Consider the following 12215-nt stretch of genomic DNA (forward strand, 5'->3'; position numbering starts at 1 on the left):
TCATCCACCCCAGTAAGAGGGAAGACTTGCCCAAAGTTGCATAGTGAGGAGGACAGGGCAGCAAAAGGATCAGTGAAGGACAACGACGAAACGGAAGCCATTTGGCAGAGTTCTTCAGTGCTAAAGGGCAAAGATGAGCATTGACGATAATAGTCAGAACGCTATAAATTATTATTGAGTCCCTTTTTTATCACAGAATAACTGAAGGATAGTTTTTGAAAAAACATACCAGCATTTTTTGAAGTATATAACTTGAAATACTGGTCCACGGAGTGTTTGTTACACAGGAAAGGAAGATAGAGCGCTATAGTCAAGTGTGAGAAATAATAAACACCAAGATTCTTAGATTTTTAAATTTTTAGTGGACTTCTCAAAGCCTTTAACATGTATTATGAATTTACAAAATACAGTTCCCAAAGATATTTGGCAACTGGAGGCATTTTTTCGATAATGTGTCAAAGGATTCATGTTGCTTGGAACACATTTGAGGAAATCTGCACTAGCTTGTCAAGTTGTCATTGAACCATACTCGACTGGAGAATGGGGCTATGTCTTCTTCACGTTTAAGTTCCCAGCATCAAGCACAATGCTGAACTCCTAATAAGCACTCTGAGTGAATCCTTCAGTTAAAAAAAAAAAAATCAGTTAAAAGTAAGTAAAGATGGATTGTCTATTTGGTAAACAGGTTAAAAAGTTAGAATACAATAAAGACTCTTCCAACTCTAGAATTATAACTACCATTTAAAAAATACCTACTGTGTGCCAGGCACTGATCTTATATACATGATTGCATGAACCCCTCACAATGACCTTTTGTGATAGGAAGTATTATTAACCCCACTTTACAGATGAGGAACAGAAACAAAGAGCGGCCAATAACTTGCCCAATGTCTCACAGATAAGTGGCACTCCTAACCACTAAGCCATACTATAATTCAATGCTTCCAGACAGAAGGGAGGTTTAAGAATATATGGCACAGAGGAGGTATTAAGAGTGACCATATAAATGATGGAAGATTTCCCAGCAAAAAGTATAAACTTACTTATATTTTCCTCTTGCTTAGCAAAAGCTGCTAGGTTCTTTTTTCTAGGTCCCTAAGGCAAGAAATGTGGGTATAAAAAGGAAACCTACATTTATAAGAATTCAGAGAATAACCCAACAAATGTCTATTGCATTTCAGTCTCATTTTCTAAACAGGCCATGGAAGGTGTCTGCCATTTACATTCCCTTAAATCAAGATGTCTCAGAATATCTGCCATGCGCAGTCCTCTCCTGCAGAACTCCTTATCCACAGCTCACCTCTGTACTACATGACCCTATAGGCTGGACCAGAGATGAGCCCCTGACCCACAGGCCCGAGGGTCCTGTCCCACCTGTGCTGTACCCTAACACAACAAAGACTCTTTCTTAGAAAGTTTAAGAAGACACACAGGCAGGGCACAGAAAGTTGAGAGGCAAAGAAACCAAAAGACACAGGAGAATGAGGTCATAATGGGAGGAGCAAAGTCAAGAGGATGAGAAGAAAGAATCAGTCAAGAATAGAGTAAGTAGGCAGAGAGAGGCTGAGATGGAAGGTTAAGGACAACTAGACTTGCTCTCATTTTTCCACGGTCTAGAGCTACTGCTTTAACCTGGACAGGATGAGCAACATTCCAATTGTCCATGGAACCTGACTGCGCAGCTGCAGAAGCTGTCCTAAGCTTCCTTGTCTCCCTATGCATTTTAATAACATAAATATTTTTATGGACTGAACATGTGTGTGTGTCCAAGCCTAATCCCCCACCTCCCACCAGGTGATGGTATTTGGAGGTGGGGCCTTTGGGAGGTGACTGGGTCATGAGGATCGAGCCTTCATGAATGGGATTAGTGCCTTTATAGAAGAGGCCCTAGAGAGTGCTCCCTTTCCCCTTCTGTCACAGGAGAAGCAATAAGATGGCTGTCTATGAACCAGGAAGTGGGCTCCCACAAGATACCACATTGCCGGCACATCAATCTAGGACTTCCCAGCCTCCAGAACTGTCAGAAATAAATATTTGTTGTTTATAGGCAACTCAGTTTATGGCAGTGTGTTACAGCAGCCAGACAGATATATACACACATACAAATTGCCCAAGATAACCTGCAAGAGCCTTCCACTCCACTCAGGACAGCTGGGTTGGTGAGTGCAGGCGAGGGAAGGTGAAAGGGCTGGCTATTAACCTACAAGTACCCAGGGTTTGAAGAGGAGTCTATGCCTGCTCAGTGGTGTCAACTTTATTTAGGAATATTCAGGTATCTTCTTCAGGGGACTTCCAGCACAACAGCAGTCATCCATTTCATACACTCCTGACAGCAATGAGGTTTATAAGGCAGCTGGATTCTCCTCCCACTTCTTAAAATGAGTCATGTTTCTCTTGCCTGAATTTTTCATATAAAAATGAGGCTGGTGCTCAGGAGGGGATAGCAAGCCTACATAATAATTGTGATATATTTGTAACTTCTCAGACGGTACGATGCAAATCCAGAAAATACCATTATATTCCATTTAAACTGAATATTATTTAAAAAGAAAATATAGAGAATGAATGGCTGAGCATGCTTCTACGTTGTAAAATATGCATCAGGGATCCTTGTTCTTCCAAAAAAGATCTGAGTTATTCTCATTACCTACAGAATAAAATCCATACAACTTCAAGGACATTTGTAGTCTTACTAGTATCTGTGTCCTCAGCTTCCTCTCCTATATCCATTATCTGCTTTTATTTTAGTAAACTTTTAAGGAGCAGCAAAAACATGTAGCTAAACATCCAGGAACAAGATTTAGAAAGGACAAAAGTCCCAGCTCTCAGGAAGAAATAGAGGAGTAACTAAATTCAATCTTATGTCCAGATATTATGTTAAAAATCATGCAACAGCGGCCATCCAGATTTGTGGATTCACAGAGTAGGCTTCTTGGAGGAAATAACTAGAAAAGTGCGTTGGAGTTACTGGAACAAAGAACAGCATGAGAAAAAGCACTATGGAATGAAATAATTAAATATTCCTGAATGTAAAGGGGAGTATTAAGAAGTGAGATTGGAACAGTGGGCATAGGAGAGGACTCAAGAGGCAGACAGGAAGATGAGACATTGTTTGGCTGGTAGGGGTTATTTGCAAGTAAGGGGCACCCTGGCACGTTTTTGATTATTTAGACAGTCTCTCTCTGTTGCCCAGGCTAGAGTGCAGTGGCACGATCAAAGCTCACTGTAGCCTCAAACTCCTGGGCTTGAGTGATCCTCCCACCTCACCCTCCTGAATAGCTAGGACTACAGGTGCATACCACCAATTCTGGCTGATTTTTTTTCATGTTTACATTTTTCTTTCAGAGGCAGGGTATCACTATGTTGCCCAGGCTGTTCTCAATCAAACTCCTGGCTTCAAGGAGTCTCTCTTCTTGGCCTCTCAAAGTGCTAAGATTAGACTGGTATGATCACAGCTCCAAATACTAAAAGAAGACGAGTGGAGTCAGAGAAATCAAATTCAGGCTGCCTCTTTAGAATCTACATTGTAATAACCCAACAGTGACAAGTGACAACTGTCAATACATTCCAGGCAAGGACCACTAGGATTTCTCACCTGCAGTGAGGAGGCTGATAGTACTCCATGGGAAATCCTTCAAGAAGAGACATTAAAAAGAATTTGGGCTTGTGTTAGGTGATTTGGGGGAGGGTCTGAGGCCTGGGTTTGTCTGGATAGGGTGCTGTCAGAAACTGGGTGCAATTCTATGACCAGGAATCTTAGTAAACCTATCTATAAGGTGGGAGAAATGACCACGGTCAGAGCGGTCTTATCTGCCGTTGACGTTCTGTGCAATTCTTTATGTGCAACAGAACGCCAAGGCCTTCCTGCAAGTGCCAAGGCCGCTCCCCAATGTCAGGGCTGCTTCTCACATTTTTCCTACTCAATTTTGATGGGCATACTTCCTCAGACCTCAATAGTAACATTTACGTCCAATTCCCAATTCTTTCATTTTGTGTGTGTTTCGTAACTTGTTCTTCCAGGGCAGGGGGTGCCATATGCAAGTTCAGTAAAACCCTATGTTGCTCTATTCAAACCCGTTTCCCATTTACGCACCAGAAAGAGAACAGTTCCACTTGCCAGTTATTTGCACTGTTGGGAAATGATAAAGTCTGCAGAACATTTAATGTCCTCTACAACTACCACATAAATACAGAATATTGACTTTCAAAAGAGCTCAGTGCTAGTGTCAGCAAGTTGAGAAAAGGAAGCAGTTTCTGGGAAGCCTCAGGAAGCAGCTCCTCATATGCAGTAACTCATTTAGGAAGTGACTTTGCTTGCAAACAGAGCCTCAAATTTCATAATTTCTAAGATGAATATCTTAATTAGCTTGAATATAATAATTATTTCATTATGTATGTCAAAACATCATGTTGTATACCTTAAATGTATACATTTATTTTCAAAAAAAGTTTAAGATATGAGTGATGTACCTTACTAACCCACCCAAAGCCTAGTTTCTTTCCTCATGGCAGAACATAAAAAAATTAACACCTACATAAGATATTAGTATTGTAACCAATACTGAAGTTTTATGCTAAAAACACTGTGTTTTAAGTACTGAATTTGCGAGGATTCTTTTATTCAACAAATATATGTATGTGCATATGTGTATATGTGTGTGTGTGTGTGTGTGTGTGTGTGTGTGTGTGTGTGTATATATATATATATTTTTTTTTTTTTTTGAGATGGAGTCTCACTCTGTTGCCCAGGCTGGAGTGCAATGGCACAATCTCAGCTCATTGCATCCTCCGCCTCCTGGGTTCAAGCGATTCTCCTGCCTCAGCCTCCCGAGTAGCTGGGATTACAGGCACCCACCACCATGCCTGGCTAATTTTTGTATTTTTAGTAGAGATGGGGTTTCACCGTGTTGGCCAGGATGATCTCGATCACTTAACCTCATGATCCACCCACCTCAGCCTCCCAAAGTGCTGGTGTTACAGGTGTGAGCCACTGCGCCCGGCCCAAATATATATATTTTTTTAAATATTTATTTATTTTTATTTTATTTTTTTTTTTTGAGATGGATTTTCACTCATGTTACCCAGGCTGGAGTGCAATGGCGCGATCTCGGCTCACCGCAATCTCCGCCTCCTGGGTTCAGGCAATTCTCCTGCCTCAGCCTCCTGAGTAGCTGGGATTACAGGCACACACCACCATGCCCAACTAATTTTTGTATTTTTAGTAGAGACGGGGTTTCACCATGTTGACCAGGATGGTCTCGATCTCTTGACCTCGTGATCCACCCGCCTCGGCCTCCCAAAGTGCTGGGATTACAGGCTTGAGCCACCACGCCCGGCCGGCCCAAATATTTTTAACTCCAACTATAATACGTTTCAGGTACAATCTAGACCCTTGGTAGCCACATCAGTAAACAAAGGCAAAAATCCTTGCCTTTGTGGAGCTTCTATTGCGGAATGGGGACAGACCATAAACAAAGTAAGTTAAATATACATAGGGTAATATGCTATGAAGAAAAATTAAGCAGAGAAGGGAATAGGGGGTACTGTACCTAGAGGTGATCAGCGCCAGCCTCACCAAGAAGATGACATTTGAGCAGACTTAAGGAAGGGCATTCTGTAGGAAGAGTTTCTGGCGGAGGCAAAAACCAATGCAAAAGTCTTAAGCCTCCACTGTTCAAGGAGACTACACTGGCTGGAGAAGGAGCAATGATTTTGAAGAGGTAAGAGTCCGTAGCCCATCATAGTATTTTGGTTTGTTCCAAGTGAGAAAGGAAGCCATGGAGGGTTTTAAGCAGAAAATGAGATACAAATTGTATCTCAGAGACAGCAACTCTTGATGAGTTTTGTTATAAAGGAGAAATGGGATGGTAAAATAGGGATGGGAACAGGTGTCAGAAGAAGGTTGGTCTGTTTAAGAGAAATAACAGCATACTTGTGATGATAGAGTCTCACCTTAAAAATCACAATTCTTGCCTTTTCTGCTTCTTAAGTACTCTGCTTTCTTTGACTACTTTATGTATGGAGAGGGAATAAGTCACTGAATTACTCATTTATTATTCAGTGAACTATTTGGTATCTAATATCACACACTAACTAATCCAGACAAGTAAAAGGAAATAATTTCTGAATTCTTCAGAGAAACTGCATCTGAGTTTCCAGTTTCTGGACACATAAAGTTTCTAGCTATAAAGCTTATCTTAAGAAGTTTTCACATTCATTTTTTCCTACAATCTTTCTGCATAATAGAGAACTAAGAAAATATATCATGGTACAAACAACGTGCCAGTTACAGTAGTCAAGTATTCAAAATGCTCCTTCAACAAAATTTATGACCATAGCTCAAGGGCTTTCATGTAACCTGGATATTTTAAAAGATGGAATTTATTAAACTTTCTCAAGAAGAGTCCTTGCATTTATGTATGACTTAACTGTTCTTTGATGAGATTATAGGGTTTGTTTTTTTTTACTGAATTGTTCATTTAATTGTTTTCAAAAAAGGCATCAGATCTGAGGAATTTTTACATAGCTGGCCATCTGTTTCAACTTAATAACAAATCTCAACTGATTCATAATCTTCATTAGCTTATTCCTTCAGGGACCACAAAACACTAGCTGAAATCCACAACTGTCAGTCTCACAAGAGCATCTTTTTGAGGCAATAAATATATTTGTGGTTAAGTCTGAGGCTTTTATCACAAAAGCTTGTTTACAAAAGAGGTTTTTCTGGATTTGTATTTAGAATTTAAATGCAGCTACCAAGAATCTCACAGCTGCTATGTAATAGACTTGGAACTAGCCAGGCACAGTGGCTCATGCCTGTAATCCCAGCACTTTGGGAAGCTGAGGTGGGCAAAATCACCTCATGTCAGGAGTTCCAGACCAGTCTGGCCAACATGGTGAAACCCTGTCTCTACAAAAACACAAAAATTAGCCGGGCATGATGGTGTGCACCTGTAATCCCAGCTATTCGGGAGGCTGAGGCAGGAGAATCGCTTGAACACAGGAGGCAGAGGTTGTAGTGAACCAAGATCACACACACCACTGCACTCCAGCCCAGGCAACAGACAGACTCCATCTCAAAAATGAAAAAAGGTTTTTCCAGGTTTGCATTTGGAATTTTAATACAGCTACCAAGAATCGCACAGCTGCTATACAATAGACTTGGAACCAGGAAACCAGAATTCAAATCCTGGCTCAGCATCATACCAGCCAATTTAACTTCTCCGAGCCTCACTTAGCTCAACTGTAAAATGAAATTATTCTGGTGAAGATGGAGTGAACACACTGTAAGCTTATAAGCCTAGCACAGCTGTGGGCACATTATGGGTCCTGAGTTATCTGCTCCACCTGACATCAAGTCCTTCCCCTTTTTCCTCAATAAAGAGTGGATAGCTCTTCTAGAGTGCTGTTTATATCCTGACAGCCACCACTCTAGAAAAAAGGCAGGATGTCTGAGTTAACTGTCTATTCAATTCTATTAATGGGGTGCAAATGTTTTTGTCCCCACTGGCATCTCAAAACTTATTTACATCACAGGGCCAGATGCAATGGCTCACACCTATAATCCCAGCACTTTGGGAGGCCAAGGTGGGCAGATCACCTGAGGTCTGGAGTTCAAGACCAGCCTGGCCAATACGGTGAAACCCTGTCTCTACTAAAAATACAAAAATTAGCCAGGCATGGTTGTACATGCCTGTAATCCCAGCTACTAGGCATGCTGAGGCAGGAGAATCACTTGAACCCAGAAGGCAGAGGTTGCAGTGAGCCATGATCATGCCACTGCACTCCAGGCAGGGTGACAGAGCAAGACTCCATCTCTAAAAACAAACAAACAACAACAAAAAAAGCATTTACATCATTATTGCTGAGATAATTGCTTAGTTGGGAAATGGGCTACGAAAATGGAATCTCCTTGGTGTGCATTTCATTTTAATAAGTTACTTCTGTTCAAAGTGAACCACTAAAATACGCATACTATACTATGATGACCAATACTTTATCCTGCATATAATTATTTTTTTTATCCAGGTGGAAAGCTTCCATCAATGTTGGTTACATGCATATACATGGTAAAATACACATATACTGGAGTTATAAAATTTTATAATTAAACTTTGATATAACACATCAAAACACTTTGTATATATTATCTTGGAATCTGATCTTGCAAGTCAGTCCACTGAAAATGTTGAACATGGCTACCAAAGCTATTGCTGAGATTCTGGAAAACTTGGGAAACAATATACCTTCATGGGAGGGAAAAAAAAAAAAAGATGGGCACAATGGCTTCATGTCTGTGCTATTCAAGAAACTGAAGTGAGAGGATCACTTGAGAGTAGGAGTTCAAACCAGTCTGAGCAACACAGAAAAACTACATCTCTAAAAAACACTTTTTTTTAATTAGCCAGATGTGGTGGCACATGCCTATAGTCCCAGCTACTTGGGAGGCTGAAGCAGGAGGATTGCCTGAGCCTAGGAGTTTGAAGCTGCAGTCAGCTATAACCGCACCATTGCACTCCAGCCTGGGCAACCGAGTGAGACTCCACCTCGTTAAAAAAAGAAAAGAAAAACAGAAAATATTTTTTTTTTAATGCGCTGAATTCAAATCCAGGCTCTGCCACTTGCTATGTGTAATTCTGAAAAAATTCTGAACCTCAAAGCCTGTTCCCTCTCTGTGAAGTGGGGATATTAGTAATAATATTTACTTCTTAGAGATTAAGTAGATTGAATAAAATCATGTATCTTGAGCTCAGAATAATGTCATATATAAGGATGAGAATGGTTAATGCAAAATACAGATGCTCCTACTTATCAAGGTGTTACATCCCAATAAATCCAGTATGAGTCAAAAATATCCTAAGTCAAAAATGCATTTAATACCCCAATAAGCCCATAGGAAAGTAGAAAAATCATAAGTCCAGGAAGTTGCCTCCCAATAAATCCATGGTAAAGTCAAAAATCTTAAGTCTAACTACCATAAACCTAGGACCATCTGTAACTAAAACTGCAATCCCTGGTTACTAGAGAGACATTTAAAGTTGTCAGTTAAGTATGCTAACAAGTTCACTAGCTTAGGAATCAGAAGATCCAACTTTAAATTACAGTTCAGATTTTCTTGCTAGGTATGTAACCCTAGTTAAGGGCCAATCTTTGCACTTCAGCTCTTCATTTCACTGTTAGGTATTAATAATATTAGTTATCATGTATTAAGCCCTGACCATAAACTATGCAATGTGATATGTTTACATATGGACTACAGTCTTCACAATACTCTTCAAGACAAGTATTCTTTTCTTCTTTTTCGTTTTCTTTTTTTTTTTTTTTTTTTTGGAGACAGAGTCTCGCTCTGTCACCAGGCTGGAGCGAGATCTCGGCTCACTGCAACCTCTGTCTCTCCGGTTCAAGCAATTCTGCTTCAGCCTCCCGTGTAGCTGGGACTATAGGCGTGTGCTACCACGCCCAGCTTATTTTTGTCTTTTTAGTAGAGACGGGGTTTCGCCATGTTGGCCAGGTTGGTCTCAATCTCTTGACCTCATGATCCGCCCGCCTCAGCCTCCCAAAGTGCTGGAATTATAGGGGTCAGCCACCGCGCCCGGCCCAAGTATTCTAATCCCTATTTTATAGACAGCCAAAACCCAGAGAGGTTAAACTCCTTCAAGTCCACACAGCTAGCAAATGGTAGAACCTGGCTCCATGTCCAAGTTACCATATTTAACCTGCCACCTGCCTCCCCTAATGATCAAAGGAAGCTGTCCTATGAAAGTGTTTTTTGAAAAAAAAAAAAAATCCTGTATAAATGTAAAGTATTATTATTAGTATCCTATATCAATACGAATAATTCACAGATGGGAATCGCAAGATTTGCCCCTTAGTACCTGGGAGCTTCGAAAGAACAAAAGGTTACCCTTCAAGCTCTCTTTCATCTCCTCTTGGCATTTTGCCTTGACTTCTATTTGCCTTGAACAGACCTGATAAACAACTAATTAAAGAACTCCAGGTGCCTATATATGCCACTCAAAGACAGTTCACTGCCCTCCTGTGAGTCCAGGGCAACAAAATTGTGTGCTTTTTCTAGAAATGTGGACAAAATATTTTGTTGAGCTAATTTCTCACACCTACCTTTGCAGTTCACTTGGGTCAGCACAAATAAAGGGGTCACATAAACGTTCATATAAACTAGTGCTTTAGGTCACGCCTGTGTCAAACTCAGTTCCAGGCCCGCACGCCATCTAATTAAAGCAAATTTCAGACGCTTTTTAAGGATATGATGTAAAACAGCTGATCTTCCTCAAGCAAATTTTGTTAACTAGTCCCATGTGATTAAGTATGAATCTCCAGGTTATCCACTCTTGGAATAACAGCCCAGCTTTTTTAACTGCTTGGAAATACCACCAAAAGATTTATGGTGTTGGTGCCAGAAATGATAGGTGAGGGGAAAGTGAGCATCGGTTTGGTTTACCTGGAAGGCTCTTCAATTTTTTTCCCCCTATTTAATCTGGGTATCACCTGGAAGGCACTTCAAAAAAATTTTTTTTTTTTTTTTTTTTTTTTTTTGCTAATTTGGGGAGATGATCTACGTGACTGTCACGCCTGCGGAGGAAACAGGAGAGTAAAGTCCAGATGAGTTCTGCCCCGCCAGAACTCCAGTCTGGGAAGGTGCTCACGCCTTGAACCGCTGGCGGAATCCGGAACAACTGGAGCAAACACATTTGCAAGCGGAAGAAAGGTTGCCTCCCTGCACCCGCTGCCCCGAGGCCAGATCTCGAAGCCAGGGGGAATGTGACTTTCTCCGGTCCTGCAGACTTACCTTCTACCTTCCCGGGAAGGCCCACTCACGTCCCCCCGGGACGCCCCCGGCGGATCCACCCGGCATCGGATTTCCCCCTCCAGGAAGCGCCGCTCCACCCGCCTGGGCCCAGCGAAACCCGCGCTGGGCGCGGGAGAGGCCGGAGAGGCTGAGCACCTGGCGCCTTACCTCCGACGGGGAGATCTCGAACGCGTCCGCGATCTTGGCGTAGAGCTCCTGGATGCTGGAGAAGCCCTCCACTCGGCCCGTGGCGCTGCCGTGCGCCAGCTGCGCGTGGAAGACCAGCTTGTGTGCGGGAGTCGGGGACGCTGAAACGCTCCCGCCGCCCGCGCCCGTTGGCTCGCCCTCCACCCGCCCGATCTCCTTGGACTTGGCCTTCTTCTTCCCCCGCAGCCTCAGGGGCATCTTGCCGGGCGAGGACGCCGGCCCACCTGCGCTGCCGGCCGCCGCCTCCTCCTTCCCAGAGCCTCGGACTTTGCTCCCCGGGTCCCGCGCAGGTAAAAGCCGCCTCCCGGCCAATGGCAGCGGCGCTTCCGCCTGGCTGCGCCGGGTCGGAGCCCCGACCTCCACCCCTGGACCGGAGCAGCAGCCCGCCCAGCCTCCCCCGGGATGGATCCGGAGAGAAGGAAAGTCACGCACAGTCCCGCATCCTATCACCAGGTTTTTCCCCCCTCGTAAAAAAAATGGTTCGATTTCCGTGAAGGCCTGAGGATGCCCACGCTGCGGAACAATAAGCCTTAGAAGGCAAACACGCTGGCCCTTCTGTGTTTTTCATAAATCTGTAGTAGGCACCCACGCACAATTTGGCCACAGGCCTTCGAGTCCATACATCTGGGTTTTTGGGGATAGGAATTGAAATAGAACTCAACCTTCGTCTGCATTCTCTGCGTCTCACACTCTGCCGGCCTGAACTGGAAGAGAAAGTCACATTGTCTTGAGCTTGGTGCCAAGTTGAATTCATAGTCAAACACCCTCAGCCGGGTCCTCTGCACCTCTAAGTTTTCCTTTTGCCTATTTCCTGGGCCGAAATTCCTCTCCCAACATTCAGCAAGTCTCCAAAGTCATTTGCCCCTGCTCTGCCCTTCTTAGTCTCTACAGAGGACCTTGCCTCATATAGTACAAAGAAAATTGAGGCCATTCGATGTGAAGTGGGAGTTCCCTCAATTCGCCACCTCCTGTTTATTGCATTGTTTTCAGGTCCAGTCCCCTCCAACTACGTTTTTCACAACAAAGCAAAACAGTCTTGAATTATTAGCTACGAAATTTCCTCACTTCTTCTCTGCTCTTAGATGCACTATGATCAGACTTTGCCCCCACACCCTACTGAAATTTCACTTACTGTGTAATTTAAGTAGAGTGAAATCACCGTCATATCTTAATTACCAAATACAAGTAACTCTTTTAGGTC

The 12215-nt window shown here is 42.8% G+C and overlaps 1 protein-coding gene across 1 annotated transcript in view; it reads right to left on the reverse strand.

The window, feature by feature from the left end:
* GIPC2 (GIPC PDZ domain containing family member 2) overlaps positions 1-11429 on the reverse strand; it is an 86647-nt gene extending 75218 nt beyond the window's left edge. Inside the window, exon 1 of the mRNA XM_032296513.1 lies at positions 10976-11429. Coding sequence (XP_032152404.1) covers positions 10976-11212 — 237 coding nt within the window. The 5' untranslated portion in view covers positions 11213-11429. The remainder of the gene's footprint in view (positions 1-10975) is intronic.
* Between the last annotated feature and the right edge of the window lie 786 nt (positions 11430-12215).

The sequence above is a fragment of the Sapajus apella genome, unplaced genomic scaffold (assembly GCF_009761245.1).
Source record: "Sapajus apella isolate SASKATOON/1434 unplaced genomic scaffold, GSC_monkey_1.0 scaffold36, whole genome shotgun sequence".
Lineage (NCBI taxonomy): Eukaryota > Metazoa > Chordata > Mammalia > Primates > Cebidae > Sapajus > Sapajus apella.